We start from the raw sequence: 20460 nt of genomic DNA on the forward strand, positions 1-20460 counted from the left end.
GCGGAAAAGGGAGTAGCGTGAGCATCGGGGGTGAGGATGGCCACTGGTTAAAAGAGGAAGGACGAAGCCATTCACCATGAGAGCTCCAATGGAGACGATGAATAACACCGACTCCAGCACTCGTAATTCCAATTCCAATTCCAATTCCAATTACGATACGACGTCTTTGTCTGGAGACGACGGCCCCGTTCGTGTCTACGCTGATGGGATCTACGATCTCTTTCACTTCGGCCACGCTCGCTCTCTCGAGCAAGCCAAAAAATCGTCAGTTTTCTTCTCCTTGTCTCGCCTTTTGTTTTCTGGGTTTTGCTCAGAAGGTCAAATTTATCATCAATTTTCCCCGTTTTCCAAAATATTTCTCTGGGAAATTCGTTATTTAAGCATTAACTTAGAACAATTGTTGTGTATCGTCTTTCTCTTCTGTTTCCTCCATTTTCTTGCATTTTTTTCATCTGGGTTTTACTCAAATGTGAAATTTACGATAGATTTTCCCTATTTTGCCAAGTATTTCACTGGGAAATTGGGTGTCGTTTCTCTTGTTCTCACATTTTTTTTCCTTTTAAATTCCATTAGTTTCGGATTAGGCTTTGTGGGTTTTAGTCAAACTGTAAAGCTTATGATCAATTTTCCCAAAGAATTCACTCGGGAATTCGTTTTCTACGTGAATTGTTAAGTATTATTTTTGTCGCCCTCCTTCTCAAATTTAGCCTTTCGATTGGTTGCCTAGAAAACTGAAGGAAAAAAAATGAAAGAAATTAGAATCCTGAATCTAATATTTACAACCTCAAATGAGCCAATTAGTGGTATTGGGGATCTTTATGTTTTGTCCCTTTCTCTCCTTCATTTCTCGTTTTTTTCCTTTCTGGGTTTTTCGGAATGTGAAATTTTGACGAAAATGTTAAGGTTTAGCAACTAAGTCATGTGAAATTTCTTGTGCGTGTTTGAGAAATTTATGCGTAGTTGTTATCTCTCTTTTTTTTTTTTTCTCAATTTAGCTCTTCATTTGGTTGCTGAGAAAACTGAAGGGAAAAGGAAAGACATTAGAGTTTGAACACAATGTTTACAACTTCAACTAATCCAATTAGTATTATTAGAGATCCTGATCTTTTCTCACCATGTCTAAGTTTCCAGCATATACTTTTCTTTTGTAATCCTATGTTTTTTCAGAGATGAGTGGTGGATTTTTGTGGTTTTTCTTGGTGGTTTTTGTCTCTTTTATGTTGTTTTCAGTATTTATTTCATGCAAAGGTTGATTCTACGAATTGTAAATTCAGGTTTCCAAACACCTATCTACTTGTTGGATGCTGCAATGATGAAACCACTCACAAGTTTAAAGGCAAAACTGTTATGAATGAAGTGGAGCGTTATGAATCTCTTCGCCACTGCAAGTATGTTTTTCTTAACTGTTTGATCATATTTGTTATTTTATTCTTATGACAATTTTTTTCCCTTTTTTGATTGGGTGATGACATGGAATGTGTATCCAGTTGGCTTTGCCTTTAAAACCTTAAATTGGATCTGTCTTGTTGATAATGTTTTAATTAATACCATTTACTCGAGGGAGTCATTAAACAATGATTTTTATGCTTATTTTGTACAGGTGGGTTGATGAAGTTATTCCTGATGCACCATGGGTACTCACTCAGGAATTTCTTGACAAGCATAAAATTGACTATGTGGCCCACGACTCTCTTCCGTAAGTAACCAATCCAAGCACACACATTTGTAGTCAAGAGTTAGGTTTTTTTATGGGTGGATTATGTAATGTACAATCACATAGAAACTTCTATTTATGGCTTCCTTTTTTTCTAGCCTGTAAATTCATTTATTTGGGAAAAAGGAAAAAAACTCAGTCTTTCTTGGAAAGCATCATAACCTTTCTCTTTTGTTGTATGTATGCTTTTCTCTCTCTTTTTTATGCATTCACATATATATAATCATTATTCTTTGTGATGAATGCTTCAGTTATGCTGATGCCAGTGGAGCTGGAAATGATGTTTATGAATTTGTAAGTTTGAGGGGAGCCTTGTGATTTTTGGGAATCATATATTTGCATTTATTTCAACTGGTCCCCCCTCTTTTCTCCATCGATATTCTTAATTGTTAGAATGTTGTTATACGCTAACCAAGCTTCTTATTGTAGGTTAAATCCATTGGAAAGTTTAAGGAAACAAAACGAACTGATGGGATTTCTACTTCAGACATTATAATGAGGATTGTTAAAGACTATAACCAGTATGTGATGCGTAACTTGGATCGTGGATATACGAGAAAAGATCTTGGTGTTAGCTACGTTAAGGCATGGTCTTTGTTCATATTTGATTTTTATATGTGGTTCTTTTTTTATTGGATAATCCTATTTTATGGATATTTTATTTATTTAATTTTAAAATTGACCTCTTCACTAAAATCTTCCAGAGGTGGGACTGATTGATCTTTGTTTTTTGTTTTTGTTTTTCATGTAAAAAGGAAAAGCGACTAAGGGTGAACATGAGACTTAAGAAACTACAAGAAAAAGTGAAGGAACAACAAGAAAAAGTAGAACAAAAGGTAAGTAAGTCTTTCTATTTATGATATATTATTGCTAGCTTAAAAGAAAGTTCACATCCATTAGTTTTTGCTCTATATTTCCAAGTAAAATAGCAAGGAAGTTGAAATTAGAAATATAAGGTGGATTTTCTTGATCATTACCTTGGGTTAACTCCAGGGTTGGTGCTCACCACAGAGCTGTGCCATGGTCAAGTTTCCTGTCAAATGAACTTTGATCATTTCATTACTCCTATTTCTGGTTTCACATTCTTGTTGGCCTTCCTCTTGGTCTTCTAGCTTCTGAAAATTGAATTGAGTCACCGCCCTTTACTAGCCTTCTGTCTGGTTCCTTGTTTTCATTTCACAAGATTATCCATTTTGGCCAATATTTCTTATGTTTCCCTTACTTTGTGCTCCTACAAACTTCTGAGGAGCATTCAGTCTTATTCTTTCTTTCCTTTCCTGTTTCTTTGACTATGAAAATTAAACATATTCACAAAATACTGACTGTAACAATGTTTATTTTAGTTCTATTTTTGTATCTAATTTGTCTTTACTTTACTGGAGATGCATAATGGCATTTTTTTTAATCAATATCATGGTTGAGACTAAGGTATTCAAGGTATCTTTTTCTTACTTGAGATGAATTGGTTCTACATCTAGCCAACAGAATTACTTGTAAAATAGCTAATGACGTGTGTAAATTATGCACTCCTTCTAGGTTGATGTTCATATAAATTGGTCAGGCTTCTTTTTAAGTTTGTTTCATGTTTACCATACTTGTATAAAGGTTGAGATCTGATTCATGTCTGTGAATCATCAGTTGATGAAACCTTACTATATAAGGTGGCATTTTAGGAGTCAGAGGTTGTCAAAACAGATGTGTAGCAAAAAGTTTCTCGAGAACAGTTTTTGTTTCCAAGCAGACAAATAGATGTTTGTTCCGTAATATATCATCTTCTTATGATGAGACTGATAGTTTGCACTACCAAAATACAGTATCTAACTTAGGGGTTTAGCATAAATTGAGAAAGCGGTGGAGATTGGATATGTGAAAATCTTCTGGTTTATTTACTGTCAAGGAGGTTTGCAAAGGTGTCACTGATTCTTAGAAAATGGAAGAGGCCAAAATAGTTATGTCTTTTTATGTACCCTGGTAAATCTATTTTTATAATGCAAAGTTGTTGGCTACAAAGAAATAAGAGTAATTGCATGTATCTTCAGGATAGTGGGCAGTCAGGAGGTTTGGCCAAGCCTAGTTACCTATCAAAAAAGAAAAAAGAAAAAAAAAGACTAATGTTAAGCCTAGTTTCTAGGTGGATGTGGATATTTTGGAGGCTCTGCCGCTTGCCTAAGGCGCAAAATCATCTTCTACACTGGATTTTTGATGTATTCTATGTGAATGGAGAAATTAGATGAAAATGCTCACATTGATGATTTTTTATTTTGTTTTTCTTAAGATAGATTTCCTTATGACCTCCTGTGGCTCTTCCTTTACTTTGGTAGGCAAACAAGTGAATATATTAAAAGCGGTAAAAGAACTAGTACACAAAAATACATGGGATGTATACAATAGGTGCCAAGAGGCAAAACAAAAAAGAGGGAAAACAAAAAACTACTCCTTCCCTCAACAAAAACCCATCGAATCTAGAAAATCAATTGAAGGCATAAAGTGTTCACCTATGTACCCCTTAAGCCACAGCTAGAGATTATTGAGGAAAGTGCTTTTAAGTCTTTGGTTTGACTTCTTATTTTCAAATGATCTTCAGTTTGTTTCCCTTCCAAATAGTCCAGAAAATGCATAAGGAAGTGGCTCTCCATGCCTTCTTTCGTCTTGTTCCCACAAATGAGTAATGCCACCTTAGGGAGTCTCCTTAACTAAGGCAGAAATAACTCATGAAATATGGAATAATGAGAACAACAACTGCCATAAAATCCTAGCCTTGCCACAATGAAGAAGAATGCGATCAATGAATTTTGCCTTCTCCTTACAAAAAGCACACCTGTTGACTAATGACTAACCGCTTCCTTGAATCTACTCCAAAGTCAACACCTTACCCTAGCTGGCCTCCTAAGCAAAAAAAAGAACTCACCTTAGACTGAATCTAGGGGTTCCAAAATATCTTTGATGAAAAAGAAATGGCACAATATGGCTTGAGAACAGAATAAATGGATTTCACAGAAAATCTACTGTTGTGATTGCCCTCCTTTGGTTCTCCTGTGGCATTAATGATGCTGATTGAACAAGGAACCTCTTTTTCCTTTCACCCTTGTGGTCAAGGCTGTAAAGACAGTAAGGATGTTGAAAAAAGAGTGCATAGATTTGCCCCATTCTGTTTACAGGTGGCCTTGACTTCTAGAAATTACTTTTTCAATCCATAAAATCTGGGTTTGTACTATATTAAAGATTTCCCTTCTTCTAGGAACTTGTTATCTAGATTCTAGTCTAGTGTAAATCAGATGTAAATATAAAAAGCCTTGAAAAAGAAGTGGCACTGGAGATAAGGCATTGGAAGATTTTAACATGAAATAATTTAAATCAAAATTTATTAATATTGTCCACATAGTTTCTCTGCCCTTTTGCCATTCCTGGACACAAACTCAGAGTGTAGTTAAGTGTTACAACAGGAAAGATTTTAAGCTTAATAAAATAAGTTAGACCAAAATTCGTTAATGATGTCTACTGAATTTTTTCTGTCCCCTTGTGTTGTTCTTGGACATGAACTTGAAGCATAGTTAAGTGTTGCCACCGGAAAAGAAAATAAGGAAGAAATTTGAAGTGTTAAAATGTGTCTTAGAGGCATTGACTCCCTCTTCTTCTCATTCTGGTAAAAAAAGGTTCAATGCATGTCAATCATGCCTCAATGAGTCTTCAACTTTGAATACCAAACAAAGTTTCATAAACAAAATCTCAAAGTACATGGTAGTGGGAGGGCAGGTTCTACTGTCAAGGTGCATAAATTCTATAATTAGTAGCCACTAACTTTCTTGTGTTAAGGATGGCACCTTTGATGGGGTGTAGAAAATACAGACTTTTTAAGAATTTTGAATGACTAAGAAACTTTGATGACTTTAATGAGCTGATGCATTGTTTCTCACTGGTAAACTATATTCCCAACAAATTAATAGCATGCTAGTGCTTAACTATCTTCTAGATTCCTCAAATATCAACTATAATTAAAATAACCACTATTTGATTCTTTTTTACTGAAAACCTCTAATTTAGTTTTAGATGAGAATATTTGCAGATTATGACATTTACTTTTGAATCAACCTATTTTCCTTTCTCTTGGAGTATTTTCCAAATCTCCAATGTATATTGCTTGCAGCAAAGTCTTCTACGATCTTGCCTCTTCTGGGCTCTTATCGACAGACCCTCACTGATGGTGATTTCTTGAGGGGGATCTCTCTCATTTTGGAGAGATTCAAGTCATGACCACTTCATGTAGGGTGGTTTCTTACAATAGTCCTGATCCACTATCATTTTGGCTTTCTGTTGCCTTTGTAGAACAGACAGACTACAGGCCTCTTGAATCTTCTCTTTTCCTATCTCTATTTATTTGATTTGATTTTGAATCTTTAACAAGATCCATATATTTGGAAAAGATTCAGAATTTAATTGAATAGAATAGACGTACTCCAGCATTTAGAAATTGGTTAATCGGTGAAGAAACATGTACTAGATCTTTTGTATGATGCCTCTAGGTTAACATTGCAGGCCACCAAATCATTTCAGCTATATATATTTTAAAAGAGGCCTCTCTCATGGATAGATTCAAGTCCATGCCCACTCTATCTAGGGTCATGCTCATGGGAACCATTGGCCATCAAGTTTTGTCATCCCCTCTTTCAACTCAAAATTTACTGAAAGTATTTTCCACAAGTTATTGATTCTTACTTGGTCTTTCATGGCCGGTTTGTTCTCTAAATCTATATAGTTGACTTGCAATTTATACCACGTATTCATAATTTAGTTGAACATCCCAATAGTTCTGATACTGAATATTTATCTACAGACCCTTTGCTACTGTATTTATTTGCTAGTATAAATTAAGCAGAATGGCCTATAGCTTTATTGACCAAGTAGTTAATCATCACTCTTTAATTATCTTGATGACTCTAGATGAGAAACAGCTATGAGGGTCATGATATCATCAATTAATTTTTTTTAATAGGGAAATATGAATATATTAGTAAGCACCGAACAGGGAGCAAATCATAATACATGGGATGGATACAAGGAAACCATCAAGAAGCAAAGAAACGGAGATGCAAAGATTGTGAGCAGAAAAAAGATTAGTTTTGGCAATTGTTGTCTGCCATCTTCTATGCTGCCAAAATATAAAGATCATTCTTAATAAAATTGTTGTGTGCCTGTACATAATTCAATGAATATTTATTACTTCCCTGTTATTGCAGATTCAAATTGTTGCAAAAACCGCTGGTATGCATCGCAATGAATGGGTGGAAAATGCTGATCGCTGGGTTGCAGGATTTCTTGAGATGTTTGAAGAAGGTTGCCATAAAATGGTGAGCAGCATCCCGACATAAAGCATGCATGTGGATATGAATAGATTGAACAATTTTTAAACTCCATTGCTTACTTTTCCCCTTCCTTTTTTTATTTTTTATTTTTTATTTTGGCATTCCTATCAACCATTTGGGTGTTCATCAGGGAACAGCCATCAGAGATCGTATACAAGAGCGGCTAATGGGGCAGCAGTCAGGAGGGTCCAAATATCTGCTGCCCAATGGCAAGGATGACATTGATAATGAGGATGAAGAATACTATGATGAAGATGATGAGGATGAAGAGTACTATGATGAGGAAGAATACTATGAGTCCTCAGACGAGGAGGAGAAGGAGAAGAAGGCAGAAAGTAAATAAGTGATCTTCTCCATGCTTTCCAGCCCCTCGGTTTCGGTAGATTACTATACAGTAGCTATGGAAGGTGAAATATGATTTTCATAGTGGCAGGAGAGAGTTTGAACATCGGAATGGAAATATGTTGTTTGTTTTGACATTTCCTGTGGTCGAAATTTCGACAACTCTGGGCAAAAGTATACATGAAAAATGATTTATGTTGGTTATGGGTATGGAAGAGGACCTAGCAGAAGCTGTTTGTGTTTGTGTATGGGCTGTGAGTGAAGTTATAATGGGAAGGTTGTGAACCAGATAGAGAGCTTTTCATCATAAGTATGGTTTAGATTCTTTATAACAGTTGTTTCTTTGAAGCTTTCATTCTTACTGTTTTGGTCAGCTTGTACTTTTTTTTTTCTCTCTCTCATATGTTACAATCAATCTACCCCATTCTGATCAACCCTTAATCCTAAATTACCCAAAGACTAAGAAAATGCGAATGGTAGGGACTAAATTTTTAAGAATCATTAGGTTTGTGCATGTGGACACATAGGTAATAAAGTTAATATTATACATATATTTTAATTATTTAATAAAAATTAAAAGAAAATTATTTAGTAAAAAGTTAAACAAAAATTTTAAACTTTTAAGTATTTTAGGTATTTATGTTTAAAAAAAATACTTGGATGTCATGACAATGTTGTAAATATATTTATTCTATAATAAAAAATCTAGATATTAAATTAAAAGTAATTAATTATTTATTTTATTGAGTTTCTATTTTATGGTTTTTTTTTTTCATATGAGCATATTTTATTATTTCTTGAGTTGGTGAGTATGGCTTGAAATTTCCTTAACATCATTAATAAACAGACATAAGTTATTATTTGTTTAATAATATTTTTTCTTAAAATTTGAAAAAAAAATATATTAATCTTGTTTAAATAAAATTTTTGGATATAATGTTTCCTAAACTTTTTTAAAAATTAAAATAATAATCCAATTCAAATGAAATTCCTAACTCTTATCAAATTAAAATAAAAAGAAATTATATTTTCATCACAATCGCCTAAAAGAAACTATTAAAGTTAGATATGAAAGTAGGAAAACTTATTTAATTTCATAAATCAAAATTTATGTGTACAAATTTCATTGTTACATATATTTTTCTTAAATAAAAATAACAATTTAGATTTGAAAAAAAAAATTATATCTCAATGTTATATATCTATTAAATATTAATTTTATCATTATTAATATTTGTGTTCAATAAATATTAATTTTTGTCTTTATTTTAATAAAATGAAAAATGAAAAAGAGGATATGAATATGATTTTCTATTTTTAAAAAATATATTATTTTTATCTAAATAATTGCAAGTATCTTATATCCTATAATTCTTTATATAGAAAACCGAGAGTAAAATACCCATTTATTTAATTTTTTATATTGCAAATAGTATTAGTGTGTATTTTTGTGCTTTGGAAGTAATGGATTCTTTCCTTTAGATCAAGTCATAGAGATAGCACAAGGAACATCCCTTCTAATGGAGCCTTCGTCAACCTCCACCAAAGGGTGAGATTGAAATGCCTAATGATTATATGAATTTTGAAGAAGTATTAGCTCAAGATTCTTGGATCGACTGCTAGAATTGGAAAGGTAATTGGAAGGGCCCACAATTAGATATCTTAACTCAATCATCAATCGGAGGGTTTGCATTTCATTGTGAATGAAATTCCATATTTGAAAGTCTTTGGTATGGAGTATCAATAGCACGTGGCCGGAGACCATTAACTCGATGCATTTTAAATGGTAAAAGAGTTAGGATTGACGGTTGAGATTACATTAAATTATAAGAATGACAATAGTCATCTCGTGAGAGGTAAGGAGATTGAGAATGAAATAAGAAGTTTGATGAATAATGATGATGAAATCAAAGGAAGAGTGAAGGAGATGAAAGAAAATATTACAAATATCCTTATTGATGGTGGATTTTCACACTTGCTTAGGACGTCTAATTGAAGAAATGATTACCAACATAGCATAAAAACAATGTTCATGTGATTCAAACATCCAAGGAATATATCATCTTTAAAGATGTTAAAGTTGTATGTTTATGCATTATATCTTATTAGAGAGTTCATTTGTTAAAAATCTTATTATTTTTCAATATGAAAATTAGTGTGGAGAAAAAAGTACATTACTGTTATTTACAATGAAAATTCAATAAATATGTCTAAATTAATTATTATAAATTAAATGAATATTTTAATCTAAAAAGTGAACACCAAAAGCTTATTAGTATTCGTTTAAAATTATAATTAAAAAGAATAAGGAAAAATCTACTCATAAGAGTTTTGAAAATTCATCATGGAATATCTTCCCTTGATAAGAGATTGAAGGCATTTGGCTCCTGCTTGTTAGTGCAAGATTGTTGAGGAATATGATCTAGTTGGGGGCTAAGTTAGAGAAAGATTATTGGTTTAACACATTATTTTATTGTTATTGCTTTATTCTCTTAAACTAATTCCTTACGGGTATGTTTTGTTACTCGAAAATTTTCTTAGCATTAACATAGAACAATAGTTGTATATCGTTTTTCTCCTGTTTCCTTCATTTTCTTGCATTTCTTTTTTCATCTGGGTTGCACTCAAATGTGAAATTTACGATTGGTTTCACTGGGAAATTGGTTTTCTGTATTATTGTTGTTTCTTTTTATCTCACATTTTTTTTCCTTTCTTTCCATTAGTTTCTGGCCTTAAGCGTTGTGTGTTCTAGTCAAAATGTAAAGTTTATGATCAATTTTCCCAAAGAATTCATTTGGGAATTCGTTTGCTACGTGAACTGTTATGTATTATTTTTGTCATTCTCCTTCTCAAATTTTGCCTTTCAATTGGTTGCTGGAAAACTGAGGGAAAAATGAAAGAAATTAGAATCCTGAATCTAATATTTATAACCTCAAGTGAGCCAATTAATGGTATTGGGGATCTGTATGTTTTGCCTCTTTCTCTCCTTCATTTCTCGCTTTTCCCTTCCGGGTTTGCCGTCAGAATGTGAAGTTTTGAAGAAAATGTTAAGGTTTAGCAATTAGGTCATGGGAAATTTCTTGTGCGTGTTTGAGAAATTCAAGAGGGTTCAAATATCTGCCGCCTAATGGCAAGGATGACATCGATAATGAGGTGAGGGATTCTATGATGAAGAGTATTATGATGAGGAAGAATACTATTGAGTCCTCAGACGAGTAGCAGAATGAGAAGGCAGAAAAGAAAGAGGCGATCTTCTCCATGCTTACCGGTCCCTGAGTTTTTGGTAGATTACTATAGAATAGCTATGGAAGGTGAAGTATGATTTTCATCATGGCAGAAGAAAGTTTGAACATCAGAATGGAAATATCTTGTTTGTTTTGACATTTTTGTGTGGTCGAAATTTTGACAACTCTGGGCAAAAGTACACATGAAAAATGATTTATGTTGGTTATGGGTATGGAAGAGGACCTAGCAGAAGCTGTTTCTGTTTGTGTATGGCCTGCGAGTGAGTGAAGTTATAATGGGAAAGCTGTGAACCAGATTGAAAGCTTTTCATCATCAAGTATGGTTTATATTCTTTGTGACAGTTGTTACTTTGAAGCTTTATTCTTTACTGTTTTGGTCAGCTTATACTTCCTTTTTCTACCAAACTAATCATGTAACAAGAAATCTACCCCTTTCTGATCAACCCTTATCCTAAATCACCCAAAGACTCAGAAAATCCAAATGGTAGGGACTAATTTTTAAGAATCAAATCCGTGACGACAAAGTAGTCAACACTGTTCATTTTCAAGGGAAAGTTCAAGGCTTCTTCACACAGCCCTCCAAAGGAGACTTTCAACAGAAGAAACAATGATTTTGTTGCATTGAATCTATAGCCATTCTTGTTCTCCAAGGTATAGTTAACTATAAGAAACATGTCAGGGCCCCCACTGAAATTACACAAACATTTGTTCCAAGTGTTTCTCTGTAGTGATGAAGAAAGCTGAGCTGGTGTTTGTCCCTCTCCCGTTCGTAGGCCACATGGTCTCCATTTTGGAGTTCGCAAAGCTTCTTGTTGATCGAGATGATCGCATCTCCGTCACTGTGCTCATCATGAAGCTGCCAGTACTTGAGCATTCCGTGGTGAACAACTACATCCATTTGCTTTCTGCTTCAGTTTCTGGGCGGATTCGGTTTGTCTACCTTCCTCAACTTGATCCCCCGTTGGCCTCCACTTCCCCCTCCAACTCCAAAGCTTTATCTCCAACCCATGTAATCTGCAGTTTCATTGATGACCAGAAACCTCTCGTGAGAGATGCAGTTAAGCAGCTGACTCAGTCTGCGTCCATCCGACTTGCCGGGTTTGTGTTTGATATGCTTTGCACATCCATGGTGGATGTAGCAGATGAATTGGATGTTCCTTCTTACGTTTTCTTCACGGCCAGCGCGGCATTTCTTGGTCTCATGCTGCACCTTCAAGCCCTCCATGACAACCAGGGAGTGGATGTTACTGAGTTGGTTGACTCAGATGCTGAGTTGGTTGTCCCGAGTTTTGTCAACTCCGTTCCTGGTCGAGTCCTGCCTTCTGTGGTGGGGGACAAGCAGGGTGGTGGATCCACCGCTTTTCTCCGTTGTGTAAGGGGGTTTAAAGGAATGAAGGGTATTCTGGTGAATACATTTATGGAGTTAGAATCTCATGCGATTAACTCCTTTGTTGATGGTACATCTCCTCCGATCTATCCCGTGGGACCGATGTTAAACCTAAAGCATAGGGAACATCTGAACCATGATAATACTAACAAGGATATCATGAATTGGCTTGATGATCAACCTCCATCGTCTGTGGTATTCTTATGCTTTGGAAGTAATGGGTTCTTTCCTTTGGATCAGGTCAAAGAGATAGCACAAGGACTAGAGTGTAGCCGACATCGCTTCTTGTGGAGCCTTCGTCAACCTCCACCAAAGGGTGAGATTGCAATGCCAAGTGAGTACGTGGATTTTGAAGAAGCTCTACCTCAAGGATTCTTGGATCGAACCATTGGAATTGGAAAGGTGATTGGATGGGCCCCGCAATTAGATGTTTTAGCTCACCCATCAATTGGGGGGTTTGTATCTCATTGTGGATGGAACTCTATATTAGAAAGTCTATGGTATGGAGTACCAATAGCCACATGGCCGCTATACTCAGAGCAACAACTCAATGCATTTCAGATGGTAAAAGAGTTAGGATTGGCGATTGAGATTAAATTAGATTATAAGACAGGTGATAGTCATCTTGTGAGTGCTAAGGAGATTGAGAATGGAATAAGAAGTTTGATGATGAACGATAGTGAAGTTAGGAGAAGAGCAAATGAGATGAAAGAAAAAAGCACAAATGCTTTGATTGATGGTGGATCTTCACACACTTGCTTAGGACATCTAATTGAGGATATGATCACCAACATCGCATGAAAACAGTACCAATGTGATTCAAATTATATCCAAGGAATGTACCATCTTTGATATTAAAGTTGTCTGTTTATGTAGACTATGTTTGGTTCCCAAAAAATTTGAGGAAAAATGCGAGGGAAAGAAAATATAAAGGAAAAGTAGAAGGAAAGAAAAAATGAAGGAAAATAAAAAAATAGATTAAAAGTTGATAAATTATTTTTTTTGTTACTTCAAACTCATTTTATTTATTTTAACTCATCAATATAAAGATTAAATAATTTAAAAATACATAAGTTTTTAATTAGTTTTAATTATATTTGATTTCTTAGATATTTTTCATAGGACAACAAAACATGAGAAAATCATTTTTCTTAACATTTTTTTTCTTTCCTTTGTACTTTCCGGGAACCAAACATAGTGTAATGTCTCTTATTGGAGAGTTAATTTTAAAAGACCTTGTTACTATTCAATGTGAAAATTTGTGTGGGAAAAAAAAAGTGTATCACTATTATTCACAATGAAAGTTTAATCAATATGTTTGAATTAATTGTTATAAATTAAAAGAATATTTTAATCTAGAAATCATAATAACACCAAAAACTTATTAGTATTCATTTAAAATTATTGTTAAAAGTTTAAGTATATAAGGAGAAGCAAGGCACATGTCATACATTTGATGCCAGAGAGAAAAGAGTAGAGAAAAAGGAAAAATCTTTTGATAAGAGTTTTGAAAAATCATCATGGAATATCTTCCCTTGATTCGGGTCGCTTCAGAGCTTTCTGGGGCATCTTGATAAGAGATTAAAGGCATTTGACCCCTACTTGTTATTTCAAGATTGTTGAGGAATATGATCTAGTCAGGGCTAAGTTGAATCCTAGAGAAAGATCAGGTTATGATTATTGGTTTAATGCATGCTTTTTTTTATTATCAGGTTATGATAATAGAATATGATCAGGTTATGATAATTGGTTTGATGTATTATTTTATTATTATCTCTTTTTTTCTCTTAAACTAATTCCTCAAGAGTATGTTTGAATTCTAAAAAATTTGATGCAAAATACATATGAGGGAAAAAAATAATGGAAAGAAAAAACGAAGAAAAATTTTAAAAAAAATTTAAGGTCAATTAAATATTTTTATATGTTGTTATAAATTAATTTTATTTATTTTAATTATTCTAGTATTTAAAAAAAGAAGAATTTTATACAATTTTAATTATATTTGATTTTTTTAATATAATTTTTATAATAAAACCAAATATAAGAAAATTAATTTTTTTTAATACTTTTTATTTCCTTGATATTTTTTGAGAACCAAACATAATTTTAAAAAATATTTAATTTGGTGGAATGAGTTTTTGTTAGATGCAACTAAAACAAATATTTTACAAGCAAAATCCTATGTTAAAAAATCGATAGAAAAATAAGAATGCTATTTTTTACGCTATGATTGCCATTTTTTTTTATTTATAAAATAAGAATGCTAAGAATATTTAGAATTCCCTTAAACTTATTTACATTAAAACTAATTTGAAACCAAGAAGTTTTACAAAAGCAATTATAGTGAGTTGATAATCAGTAATAAAAAGTGAGTGACTAATGATTTATGAAAAAGTTGAAAGAAAGCTGAATAGAAAAGAACTGAAAACAGAGTGAAACAGAGAAGTTTCTTGAACTTCTTGAAACTTTATTCTCAGAGATATCTTCCTCTATGAGAGGTGATTCTACATTTTTACATGTATTTGAAGTTGGTTACACCTTATAACTAATTAGCTAACAATACCAGAACTAATCATCTAGATACAAGTTACTAACTAATTTGGTTTAGTTACAATTGTACATGGATTAACATCCCCTCTCAAACTCATAGGTCTAACTAGAATGGTGAGTTTGCTTCGTAGATTGAGAAATTGTTGAACAGGTAAGGCTTTGGTAAGAACATCAACAATCTGGTCACAAGAAGGAATACGTTGAACCACCAAAGTCTTGTTGAGAACCTTTTCTTGAACAAAATGACAATCTAGTTCCACATGCTTAACTTGAGAATAAAAATAAGGATTGGTAGTAAGAAAGGTAGTTGAAAGATTGTCACAAAGTAGAATAGGAGGAGAAAAAAATGAGATAAAGAGCTCCTGAAGAAGGTGTTGAATCCACTAAAGTTTAGAAACAACATTTGCCAAGGCCTTATACTCAGCTTCTATGCTAGAATGACACATAACCTTCTACTTATCGGAGCTCTAGGAGACTAGATTAGAGCCAAAAAAAAAAAAAAAAAAAAAATACAATGACCACTTGTACTTCGATGATCATTAGGGCAGCCAACCCAATCAACATCAGCATAAACAATAAGTTGAAGATTGAAAGGAAAGACCAAAGGAAGTAGCGCCCTTGAGATATCGTAACAACTCTTTAACAGCTTGCCAATGAAAATTTGTTAGTGATTGCATGAATTGGCAAAGTTTGTTGACAAGAAAAGAGATATCAGGTCTTGTAATGGTACAATATTGTAGGCCTCTAACAATGCTGCGATATTGAGAAGGGTCACCCAAGAGAGAACCATAAGAGACAGATAAAGTGTGAGAGGTAGTCATTGGTGTGGTAATAGGTTTACAATCTGCAAGACCAACATGAGTTAACAAGTTTTGCATATATTTGGTTTGGGAAAGATGAAGAGAAGATCCTTGCCAACATACTTCAACACCTAATAAGTAATTCAAAATACCAAGGTCCTTGAGAGGAAACTGAGAGTGTAAAGAAGAAACCACTTGGTGTATCAACATGGAATATTAGAACCGGTAACAATAATGTCATCAACATAGAAGAGAAGAATGATCATGTCAGTCTCTTTTTGAAAAATAAACATAAAGGAATCAGATAAAAAAACAAGAAAAACCCTAAGCAAGTAATGAGTTTTTCAATTTTGTGAACCACACACGAGGAGCTTGCTTAAGACCATACAATGCTTTGTGAAGTTTACAGAAAAAATCAGGTTTAGAATGATTAATGAAACTTGGAAGTTGAACCATGTAAACCTCTTTTTCTAACTCACAATTGAGAAAAAAACATTATTAACATTTAATTATTTCACTAACCAACCATGAGAAATAGCAAGAGAAAAAACAAGTCGTATAGTAGTTGGTTTAACTAGGCAAAAAGTTTCAAAATAATCAATACCATACGTTTGATTAAAACCCTTTGCAACTAAGTGGGCTTTAAAACGATCAATTGAGCCATCAACTTTGAGTTTCAATTTGTATATCCACTTACAACCAATAATGTGTTTATTAACAGGTTTAGGAATCAATGACCATGTGGAATTGGTGAGAAGAGCAACATACTCAATCTTCATGGTAGCTTACCATTCATGACGCAACATGGATTGTTTGAAGGAGGAGGGTTCATGAGTAGTAGTTTGGACAACAAGGTTGAAATTTTTTTTGGGTTTGAAAATACCATTTTGGCTATAAGTAACAATAGCTAGGGTTGGAAGTAAAAGAGGATTAACATTAGAGGTTAGAGAAGAGGACTGTGGTAAAGTAGGATAAGAAGGTAGATTAGATGGGACTAATGGGAAATCAAAAGGAGTGGAAATAGGAACATAATAAGAACAGTAATTGGAGAACAAAAATCAGGTTGAGGATGATTAAGATTCATTGAAGATTGTGTAGGAATAAAGAGAATACTAGAATCAAGAAGTGTTGAAGAAGAGTTGGATGATGATACCAGTTGAGAGGATAAAGAGTTTGTTCAAAATGGAAATTGAGTTTCATCAAACACAACATGGCAGGAAGCATATATCCGAGAGGAAGCCATATCCAAAGGGAGAAATCCCTTAAGCTTAGCACTATAGCCTAGAAAACAACAAACATCATATTTATTTGCCATATTGTGAGAAGCATAAGGACGAAGATAGGGGAAACATAAGCACCCAAAACTTCGAAGATATGTATAGTACGGTAAATGATTATAAAGAATGTCATAAGGAGAATTTTATGAAAGAACAATAGAGGGAAGTCGATTTATGAGAAAAATGGTAGTTTGAAAGGTAAAAAACCAAATATTTGAGAGGCATACCAACTTGTATTAACAAAGAAAGACCAACTTCCACAACATGACGATTCTTCCTTTCAACTCTTTCATTCTGCTGAGGATTATAAGGACAAAAGACTTGATGAAGAAGAGCATTTGTAGCTAAATAATTTTGAAAAGCCTGAAAATCAGATTAAACACATTGAACTTTAGTATCAAATTGTCTTTCAACCATGGCTTGAAAATGTTAAAACATAAGTAAAAATTCCATCTTTAGTTTCCAGAAGATACAACCATGAGAATCTACTAAAACCATCAACTAGGAAGAGGAAATATCGAGCACCATTAACAGAAACTATAGGACCTACACCCCAAAGATCAGCATGGATGATACTAAATGGTTTTATTGCTCTAGAAGTGGACTTTACAAATGGCAAATAATGGCTTTTAGCCAACTGGAAAGACTCACAAACAGAGTTATTATTATCATGTTTCAAAGGTATTTTACAAAATGATAAGATTTTGGAAACAACATCAAAAGAGGGATGACCAAGTCTATTATGCTAGAGCCTCAAAGAACCAGCATCTGAAGTGCTACTAGTAGTATAAAAGGCCAATGGATGATCAACATCTCTTGTTGCAGTAGGAAGTTTATAGAGACCCTTCTCAATTTTTCCTTGAAGAAGAGTAAGTCTCATTTTTTTATTTTTCACCACAAAATGAGAAAGATGAAATTGAATAAAGGTGCCATTATCTGAGCAAAATTGCTGCACTCTAGCCAAGTTGGTTGTAATAGAGGGAACATGCAAGACATAATTGAAAACCAAAGAATCGCTTGAAGAGGCAAGAAAAAATTTATCAATATTTGCAATAGATAAACCCCTTATCATCTCCAACAATTAGTTTGTGACCACCAGTAAATGGATTATGGATCGTTAAATTGTTAAGATTGAATGTGAGATGATGTGTAGCTCATGTATCAAGAAACCAAGAAGTATCTCCCATTGTTGCAGAAGTTGCAGTCATAGCCTAAGGATCATTGGAAGTGGAAGGTTTGGAATCTTTTGGCTGATAATCAGAGTTGAAATGGTACCAGCATTGTAAAGCAGTGTGCTCGAACTTAGAACAAATATGACACTAAGGCTTGAAAGTTCCAGGTAAGTTAGATTATTGTTTATAGTCTGTACAATAACTGAATTCTTTGCTTTAAAATTCTAATTGTTAGAATTATGGAAGGTGCGACTAGAAAATTGATCATTTCCTTGACCATTTCCTGAGATCTATCCATTATTTGGACGAAAATTAGAATTGTAGGTTTTCTTCCTATTATTTTATTGTTGAAATAGAGCAACATTTGCTTAGATTAGAGTATGTTCTTCTATAGATCTTTGTCATTCAAAATGACGTTCAAAAACCATGAGGTGACTTTGCAATTCTTCAATAGAGATTGGTTTAGCTCGTGAAGTAATGGTCACTACAAAAGGATTGTGCTCATGGCCTAATCCACCTAGAATTTCCATAATATGATCTTGCTCTAACACTATTTCTCCAACAACAGTTAGATTGTCACAGTTATTACGTATTCGTAGCATATAGTCAAGCATGCTCAAGCCACCTTTGCGTATAGTATGAAGATGAAGACAAAGCTCCATTATACGAGCTCGAGAAGCAAAAGTGAAACTACATCGTAAAGATTCCTAGATTTCATGAGTTGTATTGAAACTCATGATCTGAGTCATCATTGGTTTGATAAGTGAGGAATAAATCCAGCTCATGACCAATCGATTTTGATGCTGCCAAGGGATGTATTCTAGACTTACAACCATAGATTTGATTGTTGTGGTAGAGGTAGAATTTGGATCAAGTAAAAAAAGTGGAGGACATGGTTAGGTTCCATCAAGAACATCATCAAACCTGCTTGCAATGACCACATTAAGCATTTGATTACGCCAGATGAGGAAGTTATTACAATCAAGTTTGATTGGAAGAGATTGACCTAGTGATGGAAATGATTGATTCATCATTTGAGAAGTATTTTGTCCAATACTTAGACTAGATCCAGTAGTTGAAATTTCTCTAGAACCTTGCAATGGAGTCACATTGGTTGAGTGATCTGCCATTGTTAGAAGCTTCGATACCATGAAAAAGTTGAAAGAAAGCTGAATAGAAAAGAGCTGAAAACAAAGTGAAACAAAGAAGTTTCTTGAACTTCTTGAAACTTTATTCTTCGAGATTTGTTTCTCTGTGAGAGGTGATTCATTTTTATATGTATTTAAAGTTGGTTACACCTTATAACTAATTAGCTAACAATACCATAACTAACCATCTAGATACAAATTTCTAACTAATTTGGTTTAGTTACAACGGTACATGGCTTAACAATTTGTTTGGGAAAATCTTTTGTGAAATTAAAACTAAAACTAATATTATAATTATGAAAGGACAATATGCATATGGAGCAAAAAATGAAGTTTTCAAATTGTGTGAGGAACTATAAAGTTGAGGCAATTTTTTTTTTTTTTCATACTTAGCACCAAGATCAAAACTCATTGGTTGATTAAATCATGCGTGGGAATATATTGATATACTACAATTCTATGGTAATTAAATTTTATGAGAATTTTGAAGTTCATCATTCAACTCTTACAAATATAGTCAACTCTATGATGGTTATTTCAAATGCCTTCCTAGTCTCTAATTAAAGAAAAAGCATTGTTTGTAGGATGTCCAATCTTGGATTTTCACAAAGAAAGATGATTTACAATATATGGAATTTGCAGAGGAAAGGGAAAACTTGTTTACTTAAAAGGTACCAAGTTACTTGGCACATGAAATTGCCTAATTTTCATTGCTCAAAGGTAGGGGTGACAAAATTTAATATGATTTACCAATACGATACAAACCTAACATGCTTTTAGTAAGTTTGGGTTGAATATAAATGGGTTTGAGTCAAATTCATATTGATTTGCATAACTCGTTTAATAGGTAGATAATTTTTAGGTCAATCTACATAATACGAATTTGATCCAAATTGATCTATTTAGTAATCCCATTATTAACCTAATTTTATTTTTAAACCATTGAATTCATATTTGACTCATTTTAAATTTATTTTTAAAAAGAAATAGGTCATTTAAATCATAAATATATTTTATTTGGTTGAGACATTAATCATACAAACATATAGAAGACCTAACTCAACTTGATTATTAAATAGGATGATTTCATTATTAAATAAGTTACATGAAATGTTACCTATTTAATAGTTAAGCAATATTTGAGTTTATGTTTTTAATGAGGTTATTATTCGTGGAGTTTAGATTGAGTTATGTAGTAAAATACCTCAATTTTGACATAACTCGAGTATGACCCACTAATATGAATTGTCATCCCTATGAATAATGGAAAATGGACTATTTTTTAAAAAAAATTGAAATTAGATTATTTAATTGAATGGTAGTTTTGTTAATGAGGTTATTTTTTATGTATAGGCATGCATCGTATGCTACTTTTTTAAGAGGTAGTTCAACTACATTATGGAGTAATCTTAATCACATTAGGAAGTAAATCACATTCGGGAAGTAGCTTTTTTCATGTCATGGA

General features: G+C 33.3%; 2 protein-coding genes across 2 annotated transcripts; both read left to right on the plus strand.

Moving 5' to 3' along the window:
• Positions 1–7783, plus strand: LOC117911332 (choline-phosphate cytidylyltransferase 2-like). Its single transcript, XM_034825658.1, has 8 exons — positions 1–264; positions 1275–1388; positions 1601–1696; positions 1966–2008; positions 2144–2299; positions 2470–2550; positions 6949–7059; positions 7205–7783. Exons 1-8 carry the CDS (start codon positions 77–79, stop codon positions 7415–7417), a joined length of 1002 nt encoding a protein of 333 aa, XP_034681549.1. The 5' UTR covers positions 1–76; the 3' UTR covers positions 7418–7783.
• Positions 7784–11316: 3533 nt separating this feature from the next.
• LOC117910810 (anthocyanidin 3-O-glucosyltransferase 6-like) lies at positions 11317–12928 on the plus strand. Its single transcript, XM_034824961.1, has one exon. The coding sequence runs from the start codon at positions 11392–11394 to the stop codon at positions 12847–12849; it is 1458 nt and encodes a 485-aa protein (XP_034680852.1). The 5' UTR covers positions 11317–11391; the 3' UTR covers positions 12850–12928.
• The last annotated feature ends 7532 nt before the right edge of the window (positions 12929–20460 follow it).

This window comes from Vitis riparia, chromosome 3, assembly GCF_004353265.1.
Source record: "Vitis riparia cultivar Riparia Gloire de Montpellier isolate 1030 chromosome 3, EGFV_Vit.rip_1.0, whole genome shotgun sequence".
Taxonomy (NCBI): Eukaryota; Viridiplantae; Streptophyta; class Magnoliopsida; order Vitales; family Vitaceae; genus Vitis; species Vitis riparia.